General features: G+C 42.9%; 3 protein-coding genes across 11 annotated transcripts in view; 2 read left to right on the top strand and 1 right to left on the bottom strand.

Moving 5' to 3' along the window:
• KPNA3 (karyopherin subunit alpha 3) overlaps positions 1–1,325 on the top strand; it is a 51,057-nt gene extending 49,732 nt beyond the window's left edge. The window contains exon 17 of the mRNA XM_049816050.1: positions 655–1,325. Coding sequence (XP_049672007.1) covers positions 655–753 — 99 coding nt within the window. The 3' untranslated portion in view covers positions 754–1,325. The remainder of the gene's footprint in view (positions 1–654) is intronic.
• Positions 1,326–1,466: 141 nt separating this feature from the next.
• RCBTB1 (RCC1 and BTB domain containing protein 1) overlaps positions 1,467–26,706 on the top strand; it is a 41,287-nt gene continuing 16,047 nt past the window's right edge. For 5 of the 8 annotated variants that reach the window (XR_007507994.1, XR_007507995.1, XR_007507997.1 and 2 more), the window contains exons 1-4: positions 17,169–17,350; positions 23,238–23,408; positions 25,390–25,540; positions 26,018–26,184. Coding sequence is in view for 4 of the 8 variants with exons in the window: in XM_049816045.1 (XP_049672002.1) it covers positions 23,265–23,408; positions 25,390–25,540; positions 26,018–26,184 (462 nt within the window). In the remaining 4 variants the exon portion in view is untranslated. Of the gene's footprint in view, positions 2,336–3,331; positions 3,485–17,168; positions 17,351–17,600; positions 17,668–23,237; positions 23,409–23,730; positions 23,789–25,389; positions 25,541–26,017; positions 26,185–26,706 lie in introns of those variants that run through there. The other 3 variants (XM_049816046.1, XM_049816047.1, XM_049816048.1) reach the window with 3 other exon arrangements.
• On the bottom strand, positions 7,432–10,377 carry ARL11 (ADP ribosylation factor like GTPase 11). Of its 2 annotated transcripts, none has more exons than XM_049816051.1 (2): positions 9,242–10,377; positions 7,432–9,160 (listed from the first exon to the last, which is right to left on the bottom strand). In XM_049816051.1, exon 2 carries the CDS (start codon positions 9,121–9,123, stop codon positions 8,470–8,472), a length of 654 nt encoding a protein of 217 aa, XP_049672008.1. In that variant the 5' UTR covers positions 9,124–9,160; positions 9,242–10,377; the 3' UTR covers positions 7,432–8,469. The 2 variants fall into 2 exon arrangements, with proteins under 2 accessions (XP_049672008.1, XP_049672009.1); XM_049816052.1 differs by having other exon boundaries at positions 10,076–10,377.

Below are 26,706 nucleotides of genomic sequence, written 5' to 3'. Positions count from 1 at the left end.
TTGATGCTACTGACCATGTTGTTTGCTGCTCCTAGAGGCCGTAAATACGTAAATTCTAACAGCTCTGAGGAAGTTGAGTGAAGTTGGATACCGATGCCTTTCATTCTATATCCATACAGTAACAAAGTACTTTGGGTTTAAAAAATAATTCAGATTGCGCTTTTGAGAGCTATATAAAACTGCTTCAAAATGAGTAATTCTAAATCCTTCAGATTCTGATAGGAGATACCAAGAACTCTTTTAAGCTTTATATAAGTATTTCTATCAGCTGCCGATAAAAATTATTTTCATGTTGAAAGAAAATGGGAGAAAGTACAAAACTAATTTTGGAATTCACTACTAGTGATTAGCCAACTCTGGAAGTACTAAAAATTGGCATTGAAAATTAAATTGCACAGCTAAAATAGCAACTGCTTTGACCAAGCAGCAACCCAGTCTCTAACCATTACGATTTTCTGTTCCCTAATGGTGTTACAACAGAGTTGATGTGTTTTCTTTTTAAACATATTTGAGAAATTGAATTGGAAAAACTGGTCTAATTTTATTGCAATAACATTAAAAAAAATTAAAAAATGCAACGTTTGTGAACCTCTTTTACATATACTGAATTGTGCAGGGAATTGGCCTCTCATGTATTTTTGTTGTATTTCATAGATTGATGAAGATCCCAGTCTCATTCCTGAAGCCACTCAAGGAGGTACTTACAACTTTGACCCAACAGCCAACCTTCAAACAAAAGAATTTAATTTTTAAGTTCAAAAAAGTGCAGCTTCTCTGTCCCACACCAGTATGAAGCACCACCAGATGGCTACCAAGTGAAGAAACAAAAGGCTCCAAGACACACATGCCTCTTCGTTTTGATGCTTCTAAAGCAAGCCATGTATCGGTCACTTTGCAGTTGCCAAACGTCACTATCACATGGACTGTAAATGCATATGCATGATCTCTTAAACTGTTTCAAAATTCTTTTTAACAGTCCCAACTACCTTTTTTTGCCTTTTTCCTGGTGCCACATGCTGACAACCGCAATCTGCAGTTTTGTTAAGAATATTCCATAGTGGTGGCACATTGGCTTTCCACGGAAAAGTAGCTTCTTTGGAAAATGGTGCGCTGTGGATCAAGACACTTTGGTATGATGCGTACATTTTGGAAGACTTTACAGGGGCCCAGTTTGCTCTGAGCCTCCATCATCGTCCTCCACAAACATATTTTCATATACTTTATGTGGAAGAATAGATTCAAAAATGCAAGCCAAATGAATTTCATTGGTGAAACTGAAATAAAAGTAACTTAAAAAAAAAAAAAACAAAAACAAAAAAAACAAACACTTGGCAATTGATTAAACACTTAAGTTTAAAACAAACAAAAAAAACTACTTCAGCTATCAGTAATTGATGTGTGTTCATTAACTGCCTCAGAAACCAGGGTTGGAGAATGAACTGTAGATTTGGACTGGTAAAGCTTTTGCCATTATACCTAATTTTTGAGAACAGCGAGCCCTATTTGACCACTCACTTCAGCCTGTGTGTTCCTGCTGTTTTGAAGTAATCAAATGCTGTGCATGGTATTTTACCTGAGCTACAACCTGTTATGGACTTGAACTTCTGTTTAAGCTGAAAGCAAGAGTCCCAGACTGTAGAAGAAAAAAATTCTGTCCAAAAATGTACTAGTTAAAAAGAATCTTGCTTTCAACTTTCAGTAGTCAATATATTTTGTTTTAAATTGATAATTGGATATGGTTGATTTATATTGGGTTTAAACTGTGGAGCTTTCATGTTTACTGTAATTTAGTCTTAAACTATTTTTTACTTAGTAACCAGTGCTTATGATGATGTGGTTGGCAACAAACCAGCAACTACTTAGAAGCGTCATAAAAGCTTCATTCTTGGAGTATTGGAAGAGTAATTCAGAAATTAGTCTCAAATCTTATTCACATGATTAAAAAAGATACAAACTGGCTGATGTGTGAGGCTGTATGGAAGCTGCCGTTATTCAGCATAAACCTGATGTGCAGCGCACATTAAATAACTTTACATAACGTATGTGAGGTCATTGCTTTTGGAAAATCGTCTGACCCAGTCATTTTCAAAGGGATTTTGGTATTGCTGGGGTGAAGATCGATAATTTTGCAATTCTGTAAGCTATCACACAAACTGGTTTTGTTGCTATTGTTTACTGGGTGTAATTTCCCAATGCATTGATGTGAAGGGATAGAAAAATCTAAACTAATTTAGTTATTGGATGTGGGTTGTATTTACTGTGATGAAGATAAGGACAGATGCCATCAGAGCTTTGTGGATCAGCTGTTTTTCCACTGACGAACAACGCATAGCAGGTGTGCATTCATTAAATATATATCTGCCAAGGTGGAGCCACTTTAAAGAGTGAGTTGTCTTGTATCTCAACTGGATACAAGCGTATGTTTAAACTGCAAGATTTTTACTTGCTAGATAATCTGTTTTAATATAGTGGTTTGGCCTCTGATTATTTATAGGTTTTATAAATTTTAGAATCAATTTCTCTTTAAGGTGGCTCAGATTTTTCAACTCTTGTGCACATAAAATTGAGTTGAAGTTCATTGTGCCTTTTTTCTTTTCCCAAAAGTTGAGTTGAAGCTTCATATGGTAACTGCATCCTATTCACACACTATAGTCTAAAATCTTGAAACTGTGTGGTGTTCGCTAAAAAACTAAACAATAAAAAGTCAAAGTTAGGTAAGGTCACAAAGTTTTTGTGAAATCAAGAGTTCCAGCAGGTGTTATTGTGAACAAATATTTCCCCCCTTCCAATTCAATTTAGTCTCCCTATATGCCATATAGACTGACGGATACCCTGTTCAGCCTGCACTCACTATTATCCTCGAGATTACTTACAAATTGATATTGAAACAACAGTTTTCCACTACTGTGAAGATTTGATCCTTTTCTTGCACTCAATGCATTACATTAAAAGTGAACATCGGAGAACTGGGTAAGGCAGGACAAAGCGTTTGCTCAGTTCTTTCTGTTGTGACCTTATCAGCTTTTGATTGGGATTGCACCATTTCATAGTTAATAAAGGAAACAAAGTATATTGCTGCACTTTTACGTTTTCAGAACAGTGTTTAAAATTGCATTGTTTTTATTATTTTTTTAAACTATCAGTTAAAATAGACTAAAACGTTCTTTCAAAGAGGCATCTAAATGTGTTCCTAATTTTGTATATGGGCTTAGGTTTTGTAACCAATAAAAAGCTGCTATCAAATACTATAAAAAATTCAAGAACTTATTTTGAAGATGATGAAACTTCTTAGTCTTCACGGATTGACTTAGGGCGTTTTGTCTTTGACTAGGTATTAGCAGAATTCCGCATCAAAGTTTGAAGTATGTTATGAGAATGAATAAAGTAAGCTAATGCAGTCATCTCTGAAACTTGGGATGCTGTTCCAGTACGGAGTTTTATACTTTTTAAGAAGACGTTTCCCAACTGCGTACCGGCGGCTGTGGTAAGTGGGCTGCAGCTGAGCCATGTAACTTTTAAACAGTGACTTCAGTTTAAAGGTTCAAAGGTGCACCATGGAGTCAAGGAACTTTCACAGTTGTTGGGGGTTTTTTTCTACCTCCAGAAATGTCCATTCCAGGCTCCCAGTGCTGGGCTGATTGCCAATTCAGCACTAATTTTAAGCTCGGGGTGCTGTACAAGCTGGCCCAGCTCCCTCTGCCTGGTGTGCGTTGGGGGGGGGTGTGTGTGCACCAAGAGCATCTTTAGGCAGGAGACTGGGAGGGATGGCCAGTGTCCCTCACCTCGGGCACAAGCAACCCCACTGGGGTGCCACTTGGGGATAGATTGGAGCTGTCAGAGACTTGCGTTGTTCAGCAGCCTCCTCATTAGCACAGTCCTGCTTTAATTACGTGACAGCACCCATGGAGGAAAACCTCTTGAACTGCTTGAAGGGTGCCTGCAACTCTGGCTACAGCTTTGCCATCCTTGCTCCCTCTCTTTCCATGGGTAGGTTGGTGATGGAGATGAGCTTCCAGTGCTGTATTTAAATCTTTACAAATGCTCGTCCATGGGGATATAAAGGATAAAGATTTCAAAAGAACCCAACTCCCATTTCCAAAGGCTGGTTCCTTCAGCTTTCAGTTGACAAAATGAAACTCTTGAGTTGTGTTGGTTTTTTTGCAACCTGTCATCAACCTAGATGACTTGAAAGGCACTACACTGAATAAATAATGCATTATTTTAAGAGACATCTTATTTAGAAATAATAAAACCTAGAGGACATCTTAATGTTCCCCATACTTCTAAAAATAGACACTTGCATTTTGCTCGCTTGATCTGCTAACAAGAGAAATGAGTAAGAAGATCCACTGACAGGCATATTTTTTTAATTTTATTTTTTTTTAAATCTCAGTGGACTGAATGATAGTTCAGGCCAGTTTTATTGTTTTAATCAGATCTATAATGTCCTCTGGATTCTGAGTGTGTTTCAAACTAGTAGTTTCTACCAAGCAGCCTAGTTGCATTGTGTTCCTTCTATTCTGTTGCGTAAACAATAATCCCTGTTGTGGCATGATTATGTTTCTATTCAAACATATGTAGGACAACAAATTATGCCAAGCCATTAGAAAGCACTTTTCAGGAAGAAAAGGACAAAAAAACCCCCGAACTACCAAAACCAAACAGTAGAAAACTGTGGGTTCCAACAGGCAAAGCCTTGGGAGATTTTGCCGCAGGGGTTTGTTACGATTGCCGCTTCAAACTCCACGGCAGTGCGGGCAGGGTGAGCTGGAACCGCCTGAGCTGCTCGGGTCTGCTTCGGCGTGGTACCTTACTTCAGAGTGCTCGGGAAAATCCCCTCGTGTTAAGATGTGGAGTTACGAACCGGAGCAGCTTCGCGCTTTCCTGATTCTGGTTGGTGTACGCGTTACCGTGCTGCAGACAGCAGTGATGGGCAGGTCTCGTCTGCGCTGCTGGCTTAGACCCAGAGATCTCCAGCTGCCACCGCAGCAGCACGAGCAGCTTCATTTTCAAATGCAGTCATGGTATGGCTTTCTTGAGCAGCATACGAGTTTTTAAAGGAACGTAGGAGCTGGTCTTTTCCAACCTTAGTTTTAAAAAAGTGCATTGGGGACATTGCAGCCTTTTTTCTGCATGCTCCGCTGCAGATTAAATGCATTTCAGCCTGAGCAACAACAGTTGTTGGGCATGGCATTTCACTTATGGCTGCAGACAGACCGGTGCGTGCTTCTGTAGCAATTTCTGCAGCGTGGGCATCTCACTGTCTTCAAGGTTTTTTGGAAGTTTGCTTCCGAGATGGGTCTCTCGGCAATACTTTTCCTTTATAAAAAGACCCAAATAAATACTTGTTGCTGAAACAAAACAAAACAAAAAGGAAATAAAAGAGAAACAGCCTGCTGTTCCAGACTTCTCCTTTTGGCTTTGAGACAGCCAATGTCAGGGATAGCAAGTCGATGGACTTAGCATCCAGAAAAGCTGCTAAAAAGGGATATTGAGCAACCAGAGTAGGCTCGGGCGCCAACAACCCAAAGGATGCTTCAAATTTGTGAGGAACCTGAAACAAGGAAGTGTCCTAAGGATTTTTCTTTTGCCTGCTACTAAGAGAGAAGCTGTGTTATTTTAGAAATGGGTGCAGAGGCTGTGACATCTATCACACGCTCAGGAAGATGGAAACTCTAAGTTTGAGGGTGCCTTCCTGGCTGGAGTCCGTAAGCGCAGATGTTTAAGGGATTAATATGGCTCCACGTGGCAGAGGCTCTCTTGCAGAATTACCAAGAAAAAGAGATAACAAACTGTCCTCCCTAGAGCTGGCTTGTTCCTGCAAACCTCCAGACTGCTCCCTTTGAACCAGGCAGGAGTTTTGACACTGAAGCATTTAAGTGCTGTTGGGCGAGTGTCCTGCAAACATTTGATTAGAGCAGTGCAGGGCACATTAGATTGACTTGTTTTAACAGGCTTTACAACACAGGAGAAAAGAGAAAATAATCAGAAGTAAACTCTGTGTTGCTGTTTCAAATACTATGACCCGGAGTCATTTTGACAGTCTCTAACAATGGCATAAATGAGCTGAGTAATGTGACTGAGCATCTAGAAAAGCCTTATTCCAGAAAACAAGGATGGTAAATCACATGACACCCCATGAGATGGGGTATTTTGCCAAATTACTGCTTCAGGGGAAGTGAGAACGCTTTCAGTAACCGGGATGTTGCTTCATCAGTTTCAGGCATTCAGGGTTCCCACTGCCAAGAACAACCCCTTCTTCCCACCTTCTACCTCGCTATTTTAATTTTTAATTGCTGGTATCTACAAAAGGCTGGTGGTTACCTCTATTTGCTGCCAGAGGAGCCTATTTTTTCTCTTTGAAGGGCTTAAAAAAACACCCACGGGGGAATGGGAAGGCTTCAGTGCCTTTTTTAACTACCAGCAGACAATCCTGTAGAGTCAAATGCACACATCAAGAGCCAATTAAGAGTAAAACATCATCAGGACAACCCTTCAGTCTGTGTTGAGTTTAAACTATTGCCGATCCTACACCCTAATGTATGGTACTCTGCTTTGTACCACGTGAGATGCAAGACAGAAACATCGGTGAATTCAATAAGGAGAATTTTTTGGCATGGCAATGCAACACTTGTGCCTCTAGGACTGGTGTTCAAAATGGCCAGACAGGCCCCCGAGAAGACGTGGCTTTTTCATGTTCTGGTGACCGGGTTGCATAGATGACCTGAGTTCGTTCATCGCTGTCTAGGTACTAGCATGTGTGCTGCTGTCTCACAAAAACTCTTGGTCCACCTCTGACAGTCAAATACCCAACACATGCATTGGAGACTTGTGCATTAGAAGCAAACGATGAGCACCTACAACCAGCCAAAGGCAGAAAAACCTGCTTACGGTAACTGCAAAGATTTAAAGGTGTCATTTTGCCCTCCTTACCATGCATGTAGTTTTGCCATATAGTTTGTTATACGTTTCAGTGCTGTTTAAGTATACTCATAACCATGATCACTTAGGCCAGATCAACGCTGGACTACTATTTTATAGCATATAATAGCTATTCTATATTAATGCAGCTAAAAAAATGTGACTTTTTCCACCAGGAAGGCTTGCTTTTATTGAGACCTTCCTATAAATGTCATATTCTGTTTCTTCATGACTGTTTAAGCCTTGTTTTCCAGCTGCTGCCTTCTATGAAATGAGGCTAATAACAGCACCAGTAACAGCTGGATGATTAATTCCTTAACAACTGTAAAATGCTCTGGTATGAACACAAGGGGATTTTACCATGTATTTCTCCTTGGTGTTTCTAGGTTGAATAAGTTCTTCCTTGAAAGCAGCTGACTTCTGCTGCCTGAAAATTTTGTGTCCTTTCTCTTGCCTTCCCCCACCACTTTCATTCATTTCATAATAAAGTAGGGACCCCTATGAAATTTTTTAATTTTAACCCCAAATAACAGAATTTTGGGTACAGGGAGCCCGCAGATACACATTTGATAGGTCTTTCCAATGGTAGGTTCAGCAGGATCAGACAAAGACCATCACTGCAACCAAGGACCCGGCCCCGTTGTGAGCTGCCAGGGGCATTTCGACTGCCCTGGGTGCAACTGAGTGTGGAAAGCCCTTTGGTTACAAACCTGCCTGTGCCCATAGAGTGGTCTCATCCAGTTTCAAAAAGTCTGAGAGACAGGGCTTCATCTTGGCTGTTCAGGCCACCACGAGGATATTTAGAGGTTGACTAGCCATGCAGATGTGTTTCCAAGCATCTAGAAGTCAGATTTTATTTCTCTGTATTTAAATATAATCTAAGGAAAATGAGGTGCCATTTTCATGAAATCAGTATTTGATAAAAATAACGAATGGAAAAGAAAGACCCAAAACAAGAAATACAGAAATTAATATACACACATCCTCAAACCACATTACACCGTTGAATCCTGACTTGCTTCCATGGCTTGAAGATTATACCCGTAGCAGCCACACTAAAACCAATTAGCTGTTGCTCATTCAAAGTCCTGTGCTTACACTGCTTCTGTTCAGCCATTCCTTTTAGTGGCTGCCTGCTTTTCCACCTGATGAACGTGTGATTTGAACTGAAAAAGAAGCAGCACGGGGCGCGTTCAAACACACCCCCGCCACGGGGATCAGCCCATCAGAAAAACTGTATCTGGGCTGGGAGCTTCAGAAAGAAGAAAATCTCTTCTGTCCCTTGTGCACATCTCTGTTATAATTTATGTTGCTCTGGCAAAAAGCATCCCCGCTGAAGCACCGGACACACACGCAATGGATGAGCAGAACCTGGCAACAGCGGGACAAACCACAGCCGGTGATGAGAGTCCAAGAGATGGGGCCAAAAACGCTCCGCGATGGGAGTTTTGCTCGGAGGTCTTCCTGGTGGGTTTCAGCTGGGTGTTCCACGGCACGTGCCAGCCACAGGTCTGCTCATTTTAGGGGATACCTGGAGGCTGGGATCCTCTACGACAAACCTGCCGGCAGCGACGAGCAGGAAGCGTCCACCTGAGGTTCAGCTTTGCTCCGGAGCTCACCTCCTCCCCGCTGGCCCTGCGAGGGGCTGCTCTTGGGATGGGGAGCTCCGCTCCAGATCCGCAGCAGCTCTCCCAGGACGGCCAGGGCTTCCTGCAGTCCCTGGCCAGTGTGGGCACTGCAACCCCGGAGCACCCAAGGGTGCCTCGCGAGCCGCCCCCGCCGCAGCTTCTCCCCCAGCTCAGCGGGAGCCAACGCTCCCGGAATTTCCTGCTTGTTGGCCAGGAGGAGGACGGGGATGCCAGCCATGCTGGGGTGGCTCAGGACTTCCTCCAGCGCTGCCATCGCTTCAGGCAGCCGAGCCGTGTCTGTGCTGTCGAGCACGAAGATGAGGGTGTTGGTGTCCTCCAGGTAGTCAGGCCAGCTCGCCCGCAGGCTGCCTTGTCCGCCAACGTCCCAGAGGGTGAAGGATACGCGACAGGGTGTTTGGAGAGACTCCACGTTGAAGCCCACCGTCGGGCAGGTCTCCACAGCCTGGCCGCTCTTCAGTTTGTACAGAAGGGTGGATTTGCCGGCGAAGTCGAGCCCCAGCATGACAACTCGAGCATCTCTTTTGGGCTGGCCTTTGGAGATCAGCTTCCCCATCAAGATGCTGCCGCAACCGTGGCAAAAAAACCTGCAGCTGAAAAAAGAAAGCAAGCGTATTTCTTCAATAATGTCAGCTAAGAACAGAGTTCTCAGTCCTACCTCTCCGAGAGAGCACCTGAGGTTTGCTGAAGAAAGACAGGCAGCTTGCTTTTGCTTCTCTTTGTAGCTAAAATGAGGTGAGAGCTATTATTTATGAAGCATGGAGCAGAGCCAGGGAGTGCCGTCCGAAACAACAATTTCTATACCCCAGCTCCGCTGCTGCTCGCTTCCATTTTCATTCGCGACCTGAAGTGATCGGTGCAAAAGAGAGCCAACATTTTGCAGGAAGAGGTGGGGAGATAGTGGAGAGTTTCCTCCTCACCACCTACAGAAATAAATGAGCTTTTGTTCATTGGCTTCTCTAGGGGAAATCCACCCCCGGCAGGACAGAACAAGGAGGAACCCGGGTTTCAGACCAGGGTTACTCTGGGAATTTGCTGAATCACAGTACAAGGGTGTGGATTTAAACATGAGCAACAATATAACTGCCAATTTTTCTGCCAGTCTTATGTCAAAAAGTACAAACCAAGTCTCTGCAGCATCAGCTTTCACTACCTGTTGTGCAGATGGTAATGACAGCAATTTAAAAAAATGCACACAAGCCTGTTTTTTATAATGTCTCATTGAAATACAGCTAGTTAAAATGCCTTCCCTGGGGTGAAAATCTATAAAATTCTTTACATCAAGGTATTTACTAGATTTTAGCTTTTGTAAGCGGGGCAAAGTCAATCCTCTGTAGCTGAGGGTGTAAAAACATCCCTTAGAAGAAGGGAACAATGTTTAACAAGACAGCACCACTTGAACTTTACATGCCAGAGGCAAAAATGTGCTGCTGAAACAGCTCCCAGAGTCACTTGTGCAAGAGCGGCTGATGGTAGCCAGGCGGAGTCCCAGCAAAGCTGGTATTTACCTTCTTTATTGGTTGGATTTTGCTCCTAAAAGGTTGCTCAGAGGCATGCTGAACTGCAAGCAGCTGTAAATCTCACATCGCGGCGTTGACACGGAGCTGCTCTCCAGCCACCTTTAGCTGAGGATGAAGAAGGAAATGTGATTCATCTGTGCTTCCCTGGGATGGCGGGGGACTTCCACGTGTCTGTGGGAGATGCAGTTTCGCCAGCGACGATCTCCACATGATGCCTTCGTGTCGCAAGCCACCGCTGCTGGGGATGAAGTTTGGGCACTGTCTGGTCGGTGACCGGGTCACTGGTGGCCAACCAGAGGCATATTTCTTACCCTGGGGGGCAAGATGTGCCACTTTTCCATCTTTTAAAGAAAGGAAGATGAATGAGAAACAAAACAAAAGCAGCAGTCCAGCCCAGACAGGCTGCATGGGATTGCAAGGGGTCCTACAGACCGTGTTTTGCAAGATATTTCTGTGGTACGTGTCTCTCCCATAGTTAACCCACAGAGCTGGTTGGCACCAAGACAATCCACAAGCTTTGTGCAGCTTGTGGATATGTAAGATGTGTTGCTATGGTCAGGCTTTAGGTTAATTCAAAAGCTAAAGCTTATTTACAGCAGTTGTTGCAGAGTTAGTCTAACAGTATAAATGCACCGCCACGCGTGTGATAAATCATGCAGTACATGTTCACGTGTGATCTTTTCTGAAACCAGTCTATAAATGGAAAAGGTGCAGGAAGGTCTCCAGATGAGAATGAAAAGAACTATGATGTGCCGCAAACCCCGATCCTTCAGGGAACTGTTTGCACACTCTGCAGCACATGCTGCTGCCTGAGGGTTATCCATTTGTCTGAGTTCTTTGTCTTTAAAAATAAGTTAAATAGTTTTCTGGGTCCTTAATCTGCTCATTCTCCATTTGGGGAAAATCTTCCTCCCCATGGTACTGTAAGACCAATGTAGCTGGTATTTTTTGATGTGCCAGTGGGTCGAGTGATTTGTCTCTTGATCTTTTCATGTTTCTCCTGTATTGCTACTGCTCGTCTTCTCTGAGGCTTGGAAGGAGGCTGTAGTACACATCTGTCTCACCTGACCAGACATTCGTAGTACTGAAATTTCTTTTAAGTAAACTAAAATATAGATACAGGAAGCAAGCGTCGAGATTCTACCATCTGATGAATAATTGAGTATTTGAAATATGATCTGATGGAGTCCTTATTGCATCCCTCTGTAACATGCTACAGAAGTAGGCTGCTTCTGTAAAAAAAAAAAAAAAAAAAAAAAAAAAAAAAAGAAATAAAGCCAGAATAAAGAATGCAACTAGGGTACAGTTTTACTGAATATTGTTTTTGTGTTTTCAATGACACAGAAGAGAGTAATTAGTGGGCAAATAGAGGCAGCTCTCTCTATTTTATTTTTTTTTACTTTCTCATACCCTATGTATTGAACTGCAGCCTGTTTTCTTTCTTTCTGCCAGTTATTCCAAATATGGGGTGCAAACTGTGCCTACAGAATCTGTTCCACCCACAGCTATGTTATAAAAGCATAGTATGTCCAATAAATAATACATGGGAGCAACTGCAAGTCTGTTTAAGAAAGAATGAAGGAATAGAAAGTAAAAGCAGCTGAGATGAGCTCTGAGTGAGTCTATTGCCAGAGCAGAAAGGCCATATGCTAAATAATTCAGAAATTGTGTTTAGAGATGAGGAGAACCCCTACCCCAGCTGAGTCTTCCATGGGCGGAACAAATATTCTTGCCTCATGTTTCATGTCTTTGAATTCACAGGAGCAAAGGCAGTGGTTGCTAATTCCATGTACAATTTCAGAGAATTTCAGTCAATCTATTTGTTTGCTGTTTGTTATGCATGCATTCCCCTGTTCCCTAGATATTTGTCACAAAGAGCAATAATCAGGACTAGTACTGTAGGAGCGAATCCTCTTTCTTCCCAATGCCCTAAATATTCCGGTAACTGGAATGTTGTCCCAAACACTATATTCACTGCCAAAGCACTTTGCCCTCACTCCATGGGACGCAGACAGGAGGAAGAAAGAGCCTTTAAACTGAAAGAGGGTAGGTTTAGATTGGACATAAGGAGGAATTTTTTTACAATAAGGGTGGTGAGACCCTGGCACAGGTTTCCCAGAGATGTCGTTGATGCTCCATCATTGGAAGTGTTCAAAGTCAGCTTGGATGGGGCTTTGAGCAACCTGATCTCGTGAGAGATGTCCCAGCACATGGCAGGGGGGTTGGACTAGATGGTCTTTGAAGGTCCCTTCCAACCCAAACCATTCTATGATTCTGGGACCTGTAGTAGGACGTGAAACACAGGCTTTGGACAACAAGCCGATAGTTGATGGTTCCCTAGGGAGACCACATCATCATGGTTGGACCATGACGCTCGTAGCATGGCTCTCAAGATTGTCTTCACGGCTGTGATGCCATACACCAAAACAGGGCAAGCTCTGAAGCAGGTAGGTTTCTATGGTAGGTTAGAATTCGAACCAATTCACTGGAAATCAGAAAAAGTGGTTAATCATTGTTCTGGTTTCAGCTGGGATAGGGTTAATTGTCTCCCTAGTAGCTGGTATAGTGCTGTGTTTTGGGTTCAGTATGAGAAGAATGTTGATAACACACGGATGTTTTCAGTTGTTGCTAAGTAGTGTTTAGCCTAAGTCAAAGATTTTTCAGCTTCTCATGGCCAGCCAGCAAGAAGGCTGGAGGGGCACAAGGAGTTGGGAGGGGACACAGCCAGGGCAGTGACCCAAACTGGCCAAAGGGGTATTGCATACCGTGTGATGTCATGTCCAGTATGTAAACTGGGGGGAGTTGGCCTGGGCTTAACATGCCTTAATCTCAATTCTTCCACTAATGTTCCCAGCTGAAAAGGAAAAAAAAAAAAAGAAAAAAAAGAGCAAAAAATGGGTATGCGTACAAAAATATCCATGTTCTGTGTGCCAAAGGAAAGGCTCTTACTCCATCCTCTCACATATCCTAGTATTTATTCCTCCATCTGTTGAATGCAAAAGCTATGAAACAAGGACTGGGTTTTTTTGCTATTCCTTCAGTTGCTATCAAGAGGAAGCCCCTACAGAGGCCATCTAATGATGCTTAACCATACTGCCCATTTGCACTATATATAAAATAGGTAATATGTTCTTTAATTCTATGGGAAGTAAAATGACAGCTTGGAGGTATGCTGACTAAACTCAGCTCTCCAGATTAGTCCGGAGGAAATTCTGCTTTGCAATATACAATTCCAGGTCCCCTTAAGGGGCTTCCCTCATTCCAGTTCCAGAGGAAGAAATTAATTAAAGTGATTAAAATGACACCGTAGGCACGGACCTGAAAACGTGCTTCGTACAACTTGCAGAGCAACAGTGGAGTCTCACTCTCGACACTCCTCAAGTTCAGGGGTTATGGATGCAAGGTTTTGTTTGGTCGTTTGTTTTTAGTTTTTGTCTTAGCTGACATGTTTAGGACATTTTAAAACAATAAAGGAAATGTATTGAAAAGCTACTGGAAATTATCAACACGAACGAAAGCTACAAACTGATCTTTACTACCTTTCTGTCTGGTAAAACGGATGAAAGCAAAGAAAACCTGTGAAAACTAAGACATTGCATTTTACCTGGCTGGCCACAGAGTGTCACTGTCATCCCAGACATTTCTCAAGGCAGAGACCCGGGCGGAACGAGCTCCTGCTCTGATCAGGAGAGGACTTGGAGCCCTCAGGCCCTTGGCACCCTTTTGCAGCAGGATCACTTTGAAACGGGTTTTGCTGAACAGCTGTACGTATATTTTGTGTACCCGTTCTTTCACAGCCATAGAAAGCTGATGGTGAGGACTGCGGAACAGAGTTGGAATAAAATGGCAGCTCCGTGCAGGTGACATTTAGCTCCAGATTGTTTTCATATTAGATTTAGCTGGCATCGTATTCCAGGACTCTGCAGTTTGAATGAAAACAGTTAACTGACTGATGGGAAACATAATGCTGAATGAGAGGAGAGAAACACTTCAAAGAATTTTTCTGTCGTGGTTTAACCCCAGCCAGTAACTAAGCACCACGCAGACGCTCACTCACTTCCCCCCACCCAGTGGGATGGGGAGAGAATCGGGGGGGAAAAAAAAGTAAAACTCATGGGTTGAGATAAGAACAGTTTAATAGTACAGAAGGGAAGACAATGATAATAACAATAATAAAATGGCAATAATGATAAAAGAATTGGAATATACAAAACAAGTGATGCACAATGCAATTGATCACCACTTGCTGACCGATGCCCAGTTAGTTCCCAAGCAGCGATCCCCCCTGCAGGCCAACTCCCCCCAGTTTACATACTGGACATGACATCACACGGTATGCAATACCCCTTTGGCCAGTTTGGGTCAGCTCCCCTGGCTGTGTCCCCTCCCAACTCCTTGTGCCCCTCCAGCCTTCTCGCTGGCTGGGCATGAGAAGCTGAAAAATCCTTGACTTAGGCTAAACTCTACTTAGCAACAACTGAAAACATCTGTGTGTTATCAACATTCTTCTCATACTGAACCCAAAACACAGCACTGTACCAGCTACTAGGGAGACAATTAACCCTATCCCAGCCAAAACCAGGACAAACATCCTTTAACAGGCCACTGACAGTTGCCATCTTCACTGTTTGTGGTCACTTACAGAGCTGCAGATACAGAACAGGCTTTTTAATCTACAACTGACAAGATTATAAATTCTCCTGAACCTGGATTTATCTATGACTATGCACACCTTTGTGACCTCCAGTTTCAACAACGCATACTTAGGAATGAAACTGTTTTGGGGCATAATACCACACCATGCTATTGTCCATTTTGCATCTCAAATGTTCCCAGTCTGGTCACTTGAGAACAGTACTTCACAGTCACCTGCTACTGTGAGCAAAAGAGGTGTAAGGTGGGACTAGCAGTGTGAGAGCGAGAGGGATCAGCATCTGAGTTAAGCCACCAAGGTCAGCAATGAGTTACACACGTTATCTGTATACTGTCTCAAGCAGTAATTCCTTACATTCTACAAAACCCGTCTCTGAATTTCATTGCTTTGCCTGGCTGACCTATTCAATGCTTTCGTAACATTTCCAGTCTGTCACAAGTTTTCCCAGACGGATATAAGGTTTCATATCCCTTTTCCTTCTAGAAAGAAATGATGGGGAAAGGTCGCTTTTGTTATTGCTGGCTTTTACAAAAAGCCAAACTGAAAGAAAAAGAACTGAAACTAGTTATTTGTGAGATTATAAAATTACTTCTGCTCCATACAGAGCACTTCTTTAGTTGTTTCAGCTGACCGTAAAGTTCAGACACAGTATAAACTGCCTGCAACTACTGTTTAAGGACTTACCGCACACAGTAAAAACTAAGTAGTGATAACTAGTAACAAGAAACTTGAACCTTTGTGAATAGAAAACCTGGCTGGCGGCTTGTGTTCCGGTACTTGTTAAAACAACGGGGTTTCTGTATATTATAACTAAGCAGGTCTGTTCTAAGGTACTAAATAAGATCAAAGTTCTGTTTACACAGCTCCACCTTCTCACCATTTCCTAGCAATGTCGGGAAAGGCAGTTGTTCTTGACAGATGACTCCTTTGCAGAGCCACAAACACAAGCTGAATATAAGTGTTGCGTGTGTTCCCTTTCTGGCTGTTTTAGGGTTTCCCATGGAGGCCCTGATGACACTTTTCCACGCATCTTATCATTTACGCCTTTTCTTTTTGTTGCTCCAGAATCTGTACAACCTATTCAGCAGTGCCTTCCAACCTATTTAGCAGTGCCTTTCTGATGCCAGCTAGTCTTTCAAGAGCGCAGTAAGCCGGAACTTGGCAGGGAAAATCTCTTTTTACCCTGGACCTACTGCTGTGCCTTCCTCGCCTCATAATCCAGGGCAGAATTTCTTCAGCATCACTGATTCCCTCTCGCAGCAACCCACCCACACTTGATTCCTGGGTACTGAAGCCGATTTTTCTCTTCTTTTCCCTTTCTTAAATTACAATTTCTTCTCCTAAATTGACCACCCCCAAAGATAGATACTTCCAGTGTGCTCTACCCTACTGCTTTATGTTTCAGACCGGTCAGCTCCCCTCTCGCTGCAAAGCCCAGCTGCCTTCTGACCCTGTGTGCAGTCGGGAAAATAAGTAAATATTAAGAAAAACGGAAGCCGTTTCCTGGTTAACAACTTTGTGTAACAAAGGAGCTCCCTTGGGAGGGCTGGTGTCCAATCTTCCCTTTCCTGGATCCTCCCCCACAGTGCTGTCTCCTGCTCTATCTGCAGGTATAGCCACAGCCAAAACTGTAGAGACAAGACTATGTCAATGCTCCCTTCTAACATCCACAGGTTACTGATATACCGCCTAAACCCCTTTGAGTGGAGAGAAGTCTTTATGCGAGGGTGTCAGGAGACCGTTAACGCCATCTCTCGGATCCAGCCGGTGTCGGGCGTTACAGGCTCTAGCCTGAAGTACACCGGGCACGGACCCTGCCCGGTTCTGACGGGGGCGGGAAGCCCCGGCTGGCTCCAACCCCACCTCGTTTTCCTCTCGGCCTGACGCCAGTGAGGATGCCGGGCCAGAAGGGTGTCATCCTACCCCTGCCGCGGCCTCATCCACCGAAAACAACCCCCGGAGCTGCTCGCTGGGGCCAGGCCGCTCACGGAGGCCTCACACGAGCCCGCGACGGGCCGGGCCAACCCCCCGCCCCGGGCCTGTCTGAGGGCAAGGGGGGGGTGGGCTGCGCCAGGACAGGAGCCGCAGCGGAGGGGTGAGGAGAGGACTGTGGGCTCCCGGAGGGGAACAGACCCCGCCGCCACCCGCTTCCCCCCTCACGGCGAGACCCTGAGGCGACGGCGATGGCGGCGGCGGCTCCGCTGTGGAGAGGAGAGGGCGGGGCGGGCGTCACGCGGCCACGCTGACCGCGTCCAATAGGCGGCGGCAGCCGCGGACCGCCGGGCCACGTGACGGCGAGCGGGCGAGCGGCCGAAGCGGGAGGGCGGGAGAGAGGAGGTGGGACCCGCCCCGCCCCTCCCGAGGCTTGGCGTCACGTGACGCATCACTTCGCCGCCGCCGCCGTCGCTCCCCCCCCCTCCCCCCCCCGCCCCTCCTTGACCTGCGGCGGGGCGCGCGCCCAGCGGCCGTTAACGGCCGCGGTTAACGGTCGTCGCTAACGGTCGCCGTTAACGGCCGCGGCTCATCCGAGCGACTTGGGGAAGCTTTCTCTGTGAACTTCTCCCACACAGCTCTCTGGAAGGCTCTCTTCCTGCTTGGCGTAGCTCACAGTATGTTCTCACAGGGGGTTTCGGGGGGGTTTGGGTTTTTTTTTTTCTGATTCGTGGTGTTTCAGTTCATCCTTCCCTTTGTGGTCCGCTTCCTGAAGGCTGAGATCTAGCTTACCGAAAAAGCAGGGCTCTCAGCAATTTATTTATGTTTTTCTTCACCGGGCTTTATATAAATAATTAGCGTTTCTTCATTTTTTTTAAATACACTTCTCCTGAGTTAAATATTAAAGGAATATTTACTTCTTTAAAGGAACTTTCTAATTTAGACAGTTGAAGTGATCTCTTTTGGAAAGCGCGTTGTTGTCTACTGGCAAAAGGTAAAATGGGCTTTAATCGTTTAAACTAGGGATGGGGCTGTGAGAAAAAGATACCAAACATCGTAAATGGAAGTGTGTTTGGAGCACGAAGTTTCTTTAGGAAAAAGAGTGTTTGGAAGATGTGAAAATTCTTTAGAGCCTTAACATGAATGTTTTCCTTTGAGTGCTTATCTCTGTATACATCAGATTGAAATACAGGTATTGCTTTAGAAGGTGTCCCGAGTGAATGGCTTCAATAAGTTGCAGTAATGGTTCAGCTTAAAAAAAAAATAAAATAAAATAAAAAGGAGGCATATTGTGACTGTAATTACAGTTTTGTTATGGTGAGTGGATGTCTGTTATCCTACTACAGTTTTTTTCCCTATGGCTAAACCAGTCGTATGTTCATTAGTATTCATGTGCATGGTGGTTTTTGCTTGCTTGTATCTCTTTCAGCTGGTTACTCAAAGCAAATAGGAGGTCTGGTTGTCAGTTCTTAGATCAGCAGGTTTTTCTTTCCCTGTATTGCTCATAAAAGGCATCAAAAAATAAATCGTGCAGAGGTTTGAACACACAGATTTTGTCATAGAAATCTTGCCTTATGTAAGGTCTAAGGAAAGTAAGTTAAGGCACGTGATTTCAGGGAGCGCAATACCTTTTTGTTGGCAGGGAGAAAGCCGCAATAACATCGCTTGGTTCACGCGTTTTATTAATGTCAATAGTATGTATTGTTTCCATGTCCTTTCCCTGTACTGAAATACGAGATTAAAAAAACCAAACATAAACTGGAGAAAACATGGGGAAGATTAGTGTTACATCTAGGATTTGACTCTTGGTTGAGATGTACTTAAAATTAAAAAAGGATCAAGTGTGCCAGTCAATTCGTGTTGTTCTAAAGCCAGATATCCCAGCTTTTGTGTTCTCACTGCTGTTTATAATTCCCGTAGACAATTAGGAGAAATGAAGGCCTGAGCCTGCAGTTTCTTTCTGTGCAAGAGTAAGTCTGCCCAGCTGGAATAAACTGCAACACTGGAGCCTGAGAAAAGAGTGAAACAAACAAATGTGCAATTGTGTTTAAATAGCCTTTACAAATAAGGGGATAATCTTTGAGGAGTTAACTATAGTGTTTTGTTGCACTGACAATTGGTACTGTGTACCCAGTAGGATGTTGTGTTAGGCCATTGTTCTCTCTAGCACGGATTTGTTTAGCTGAACTATAAGCTCTGTAAAACTTTATCTAAAATCATTTAACAAAACATTTTGTAAACACTGTCTTTTTTTTTTTTTTTAAGGCAGGGATTCATGTTTGCCTACATATGTCACTGGGAGTCAGCCTGCGCACTTTTTCTTTAGAAAGCAAACTAGTGAGAAGTTGAATGCATAGGCAGCAGTTTAGCACAGAATTTTTGAAGGGCTTATGTCTCTGAAAGCATGTGGCTTTTTTAAATTGTGAGCAAATCTAGATTTTGGGGTGTTTTCCCCTAATGTTGGTGACTGCTCCGAGTTCAATTTCTTTTTCTCACAATATGTGGCCAGTTCAGTTTCCTTCTCTACAAGTCATCCTGTCTTGCTTATTTTTAGCCTCACTGAAATTCAAACAATCATCTTTGTTTCTGTTCCTGTTTGTATACTGATATTGTTGGATAATTTCAAAGATGTCAAAGCAGTTAGAAGAGGTATCGTTGATATAAGCTCCCTCTGCTGGTTAGTTCTGCAGTAGAAATAAAGCTATATGGTATATAGTTGTTTATCACTGAATCATGTAGCAGAAAGTAAAAGACAGTTAAAAGCAGTGACATACAGTGTTTCCAAAAGCAACTATCTACCAGAGCACCAAGTTTAAGCTTATGACTTTTTATACTTATAAGGCTTTTAGTTGCAATTAACTTGAAATTTAGATGCTGATCTGTAAATGACAGAAACTCCTTAGAACTGCTGCTGCCATGTTGCTTACAGAATTTAAACAATAGCTTGAGAGCTAATATATTGAGACAAATTTGCATACAGATTAAAATAACTTCATTACTTTGGTCTCCATCTGGTACATTTGCAACATCTGTGTTGCACTGACAAACTTCCAGTTAAGGTTCAGTCCTTGCACCGTATGTAATGGAGCGGGGTCCAGGCCTCAACGTCACTATCAGGAGAAGTAAACAATAACCTTAGCTCTCTTACTGATGCAGTACCAGAAGGGTGAGTGAAGGACACTGTGTTTCTTTGTGCTATTGCTTGCAATGACATGACCGAAGTCTCCTAGATCAGCCTTTTGTAGCAAGGATTTGCCCAGAAGAAACCCTGCACACGCCTTTCCCCCCCATATTCAGGTAAAGGCTGTGCAAGGTTGAAGTTTGAGTGTGATTGGTGTGAGAGGTCAATCACAATATTGCAGAGTATCTGCCCTTTTGGAAAGTGTGCAGTATGTCTTGGAGCATGCTAAAATTAATTTGGTTTCTGTTTTGATAACAGTGAATTACTTTACTGACATCTCCATTTGCAGTACTATATATAAATATATATATTCCCCAAATACTCTTTTTCCACTGTAGACTTTTTTCTTTTTTTCCCCTCCTGTGGCAACGAGAACTTTTATTAGAAAACTAGGAAGTTGACTAAGGTTGTTAAGGCATCCATCTTGAGGGAGGAAAAAGGTGGTGCTTATGCCTAGGTTGGGCATTTATTTTCTGTGGAAAATGGAGAATAAGTAGTTAAAACAGCTTTTTATGCACAGTTAAAGCTAAGAAACAGTAGTCCATGTATAAGCCCCAGAACTTTCAAGTTTGTATGTTATTTCACTTATTTAGACATAAACAAAAATAGCCGATGTTGCTACTGCAAAAACATTGCAACTTAATGATGATAGGTACTCCAGCAAACAGCAGCATCTAAGGGCAATAGTTAGTATTTGTAGAGGACGAGAAAGGGGTGTGTGTTTGAGAAACAGTATATATTATATATAAAAGGCAAGAGATATTTTCTGTTGGTTTGTTTTAAGGGTTTTTAAGACCCTTCATTGGTTGCTAAACCTGGAGAGGCTTTAGGATTTATATTTATTAAAGAAACTAACCTGCCAGTGGCAGATGAGTTGTCATTAAAAACCTCTTAGGGAAAACCCTTGAAATAACTTTGTAGGATTGTATTAACAGTTGAAATTGGAAATACGCAGCATTGTTTTAGAAAAAAGTGTTACACCTGTCAAAAATTGTAAGGTTCTTCATCTGTGGATAGAGTTCATCGCTCATGTCTTCAATCTGGAAATTCTTGCGTGCTTGAAAGCTTTTATTTTATCTGCTGGTATTAGTTTGTGTGACAAGATATCCAGTTGAGCTTTGAGGTATGGGAAATGCAGTGTAACTCGCATCGGTTTTGGAAGTGCTTGGAAAGGTTTTGTCAAAGAGGAGTGGTTAACTGAGTTATACAGTAGTGGAAAATAAGCCAAGTGGACAGATTGAAGACAATACAAAGATCAGACAGGGAGAGATAAAGTAGCACATTTTAAAATGGTTACCTTTAGAGTAAAATAGGTTCTCGGGGTGCTGTAAAACTTGTTAATGTTAATTTACTAGTATATTCTCCATCAAAATATCATTTTGTCTTCATGCCTTAAATTGACAGGATGCATTGAAAAGAACTTCAGTGAAGAAAATATTTTTCTTAATGTCTAGTTTGAGATGTTTGTGTGTTGCCAATTGTATATTATATGAGGCAAATTAAATAGGTAAAGTCAGAAGGGACAACTACTTTGTTTGCTCAAAAGAACAAGTCATCGCTGTCTCCTTTTAATTGATTGATAGTGTCACACGTTAAAAGGTTTCTCAAAGTGAGGTAACAAACCTTAGCAGCTAACTAGCCTCCGTTTGTAACTGGACTAGAAATTAAGAAGGCTTAAATGCATTCAAATCTGTTTAGCTGTGTAGAATGTGCTGTTGTCTTGTCATCAGGTAGACTTTGAAAAGCTGTTCTACAAATAAATTTATTATGGATATGCCATCTGGAGACTTAAGGTGTTTTCAAGACCTGCTTCAAATGTGAAATGTAGAGTGAAGTCAGGCTCTTGGAGAGGTGCCTGTAGAGCAGAGCTGGGTTGTTGGAGCAAGATAACAGAATTTGATAAGGAGACAAGTCTGGGTTTTGTTTGTGTTTGATTTTTTTTGTATGCATACTTCCATTGTGATGTCAGTGTTTCTCAAACTTTAAAAAAAAAATAAATAATGATAAACCCCCTCCTTCCAAAAACCATCTGCACTGAACAACCTGTATGTTAGAATTGACTGCTGGTCTTGGGTAGCTTTCTGGAGCCCTGTCTTGGTTGTCACAGTTTTGAGAACCAGGCATCAGACGCAAAGGAAAGAGGCTCTCTTGTGTTCTCACTGTTATCCATATCTGATACCCAGGCATCATCAAGAAGAATCCTGCCTTGAAGGCAACAGAAAAAAGAGTAGGGGGATGGGGTAGAAAGAGTAGGGGGATGGGGTAGGACTGGAGCAAACAAATTAAAAGGAAGGAACTAAATGTTGATGAGAGGGTGACATCTGGATAGAGACTGCATTTCTTACTCGTTAAATGATTCCTTAGCTGCTTTTTTTTTTCTTTTTGAAATGGTTTATTGTGATTTGTATCATGCCATTGACATTCTGTGGAATTGTCCACCTAGGGCTTTTCAGATTTTACACACTGAGCATGGATCATAGATTGTCAGTGGCAGAATCCCTTCAGGGTGTGAGTGATGTTACAATTTTTATGTGCAGGATTGAAGGCCTAGATAAGCTCTGTATGTTTGTGTTGACCGTCAGCTTTGTTCTTGAGCTGGTGCAATTGTCCTGAGGAAACTGGGAAGAAGGAGCATTGTGGAAGGATGGATTGTATACATCTGTGTTCACTGACAGATTATGTCTAAACCCAGTTGTGCTTCCAGCTTTTAATGTGGTCCAGCTTGTTTCTAAGTAACAGATTATGACAGTGTTACTTAATCACTTTTCTCTGATTTGTTTCACTGCTTAATTGTACAAACTCATGAGTTTATCTCGTGCTTCTGTGCTCTCACAAATAGATTTTGACCATAATAACAGCTTTTGATTATGCAAGAGATGGCAGATTTGGGTCATATGCTCAACAGCCCCAGCTTTATTTTTATTTGCAGGTTTCACATATACATTAACAGCTTGCTTACATGGCATATTTAAGTTCTAAGACTACAAAAAATTGTCATGAGTGAAAATTCTATAAATGGGAATTCCAACTGAAGCTCCCTCTGAAAATTCCCTCAGAAATCCGCTCTGCCGCCAGTGGATATTTGCTAGATCACAAGCTTTTAATAAGTTTGCTTGTAGAACAGCAGATGTTCAGTTGCACTGAATACAGTTTACTTAAATATCCTGTTAAGAAAAGGTCTGTTCTTCCAATGTCCTGCCAGTGACTTGCTATTTGTTCACCTTAATACATGGAAATATAATTACATATTTCATACAGAATAGAATGTTACACTTTCAGAGCCATAACACGTGTCTTTTTCTCTAATTTAAAGGAAATTGTCTTACTGCCTATTGATGAAAGTGCAAAATACACTTTTTAATACGCTCTTTTTTTTATTACAGCAATGTAATCTTACTTGTAGAAACATCATGACACACAGCAGCATCATGGTGGATGTAGGCAAGTGGCCAATATTTACCTTACTGTCACCTCAAGAAATAGCATCTATTCGGAAAGCATGTGTATTTGGTACATCAGCCAATGAAGCTATATACATAACGCATGATGATGAGGTAAGGCTGTAATAAAGTGGAACATGTACTCTACAGGTAGTTGTTTTCAGAGTCCATGGAATACTTGCAAATTAATAGCTTCTCAAAAGCATTGTGTGAAATTTGTGTATTTCAAAACAAGTTGGATATAACTTGTAATTTTTTTTTTTTAGTTTTGTGTGGGGACCATATAGATGGAATATTTAGAAAACTTGCAAATGGCAAAGGCCAGGATGGATTACATGCACTTTTGAAGACAGTCAGAATTCAAAAGAAGTTGTGGTAGCTTGAAATTAAGTGCAAGCACTTCCAGGTATGAAGATATAAAATGAGGATACGGCTTGCTAAGTAACAATACAGTGGAAGATTATCTGTGGATTTTAACGATTCAGAAACTCAATGTGAGTTAGCATTGTGCTGCTGAAAGAAAACAAGCCAGATGTTCTGGGATCAATTAATGGGAGGGTTTCTTGTAAGACTGGGTAGAGTAGGATTTCTTTTTTTCCTGAAGTCCTAGCAAAGCTGCCTGTAGGATGAGCCTCCTACAGTGCAGCTGTGGCTGCTGTTTACAAACTGCTTTTAAAAGAAGGTGGTGTCTTCTACTTTCACAGTTTAATACTTTTTATAGCACAGTTCTGTGGCGGGTTGACCCTGGCTGGATTCCAGGTGCCCACCAAAGCCGTTCTATCACTCTCCCCTCCTCAGCTGGACAGGGGAGAGAAAATATAACAAAGGCCTTGTGGGTTGAGATAAGGACAGGAGAGATCACTCACCAATTACTGTCACGGGCAAAACAGACTCAACTTGGGGAAAATTAACTCAATTTATTACCAATCAACCAGAGTAGAGTAATGAGAAATAAACCCAAATCTCAGAACACCTTCCCTCCACCCTGCCTTCTTCCAGGGCACGACTTAATTCCCGGATTCTCTACCTACCCCCGCCAGCGGCGCAGGGGGATGGGGAATGGGGTTTACGGTCAGTTCATCACACACATTATCTCTGCTGCTTCATCCTCCTCAGGGGCAGGACTCCTCACTCTTCCCCTGCTCCAGCATGGGGTCCCTCCCACGGGAGACAGTCCTCCACGAACTTCTCCAATGTGAGTCCTTCCCACGGGCTGCAGTTCTTCATGAACTGCTCCAGCGTGGGTCCCTTCCACGGCATGCAGTCCTTCTTCAGAAGCACGCTGCTCCAGCATGGGTCCCCCAAGGGGTCACAAGTCCTGCCAGCAAACCTGCTCCGTGGGCTCCTCTCTCCCCGGGTCCGCAGGTCTTGCCAGGAGCCTGCTCCAGCACGGGCTTCCCACGGGGTCACAGCCTCCTTCGGGCATCCCCCTGCTCTGGCGTGAGGTTCTCCCCAGGCTGCAGGTGGAGGTGTGCTCCCCCGTGGACCTCCCTGGGCTGCAGGGGGACAGCCTGCCTCACCAGGGTCTTCATCACCATGGGCTGCCAGGGAATCTCTGCTGAGGCGCCTGGAGCATCTCCTCCCCTCCTTCTTCACCAGCCTGGGGGCTTGCGGGGTTGTTTCTCTTGCACGTTATCACTCCTCTCTCTGGCTGCAGTTTCTGTTGCACAACAGGTTTTTTTCCCCCCTTCTTAAATCTGTTCTCCCACTGGCACTACCACCGTCGCTGATGGGCTCAGCCTCGGCCAGTGTTGGGTCTGTCTCAGAGCCGGCTGGTCTTGGCTCTCTCGAACACAGAAGCAGCCCCTGTAACACTCCCCGCTACCAAAACCTTGCCACATAAAGCCAATAGAAGTTCCTGCAAATGAGAAGCCTAGCATCCAGGCCTGCGTGGATCTGAAGAGTTCAGGCTCATCAGTTAACTTCCAAAGTGTCCCTGTGCTGACTCTTGAGCTTGTTAACGTCCATGAGGGAAGTCTCTGGCCCTTGAAAGTCCATGGCAAAACTCTGTCCTGGCTTTATGAAGACGTGGATGGTACCACATCTGTGCATACCTGAGTATAAATCACTTGAAATGAATATTCCTGTTTTTTAGGTATTTGTTTTTGGGCTGAATTGCAGTAATTGTTTGGGAACTGGAGATAATCAGAGCACAATAGTACCAAAGAAATTAGAAGCCTTATGTGGAAAGAAGATTTCCAGTCTCAGTTATGGAAGTGGACCCCATGTTGTACTTTGCACCGAAGGTAGGAAATTAACATTTAGCATAGAAACATAAGTTATGGATTTTAAGATCCACTTGCATTTAACAAGAATAGGTTAAGGTGTAATTGTATTAACTTGTTAATTGGGTAATGTACACTTAGGGGTTCTCATTGGTCTTAAGTGGAACTAAATGTATTCTGTAATAGGTAAAGTAAGTTTCCATTTCCATTATGTTGCAGCTGTAGAGTTTTGCTCTATCATTTATGACATACTCAGTCTTACCTTTGCACTTTTGTGTATTTCCACAATAAATCTAGAGGTTATACTGTGATATATATATATAAAATAGTTGTATATAAAGTATATAATTTTTTAGTATGTGGATGATTTGTGTAATAGTTTCACTGTTTGTTAATGTCCATCACTTTCATGTTGGCATTTGGTAACTTCTTAGAATTCTGTCTAAACTTCCTTGGAATTTTTGGTGGTTTTTCTCACAAGCTTAAATATTTTTGCAGATGGTGAAGTGTATGCTTGGGGACATAATGGTTACAGCCAACTTGGGAATGGCACAACCAATCAGGGCATTACTCCTGTTCAAGTTTGCACAAATCTGTTAATAAAGAAAGTGGTGGAAGTAGCTTGTGGTTCTCATCATTCCATGGCACTGTCGTTTGATGGGGATGTAAGTTGAAACCTGTTCAAATCTCTTAATCTCCTTGAAGTGAATAGTGCAGGTGACCTTGCAGTCTGAAGTTCTCTCTTTCTCTACAGTGTAGTTACAACATAACCTTTTCTCCTACTGCCTCAAACTAGGATGTCCTTTTCTTCAGAGCAGACTTGAAAACAACTCAAAAAAAAAAAAAAGCCCACCCACAAACCCCCCCCCCCCCAAAAAAAAACCAACCCAACCACAAAACAGGGGAATAAAAGCTTAGTAAACTTTTGTCTTTCATTTGTTGTATGTTTCACAGGGGTGAAAACTGAAATCTGTGTCACTTACAGGTGAAAGATTGGGTTTGTAAGGTGCAAAATGTAACATTACTGTTTGCTCACAATTCTTTAAGGGGTATATGTTGAGTTATTTGTATCTACTGGCTAGTGTTTAGTCCTTTTCTTCTAGTCTTCATGATTTCCACACTGGCACTGTGAAAGAATGTTGCTCAGCACACCTTAGAATACCTTTGTGTGTAGCTAATGAAAGAGC

The sequence above is a fragment of the Accipiter gentilis genome, chromosome 13 (genome assembly GCF_929443795.1).
Source record: "Accipiter gentilis chromosome 13, bAccGen1.1, whole genome shotgun sequence".
Lineage (NCBI taxonomy): Eukaryota > Metazoa > Chordata > Aves > Accipitriformes > Accipitridae > Astur > Astur gentilis.
This window is presented reverse-complemented; position numbering and strand designations above follow the sequence as displayed.

Coding starts and splice junctions, on each gene's coding strand:
- ARL11 (XM_049816051.1), bottom strand. CDS start 9,123: ATGGGGAAGCTGATCTCCAAAGGCCAGCCCAAAAGAGATGCTCGAGTT.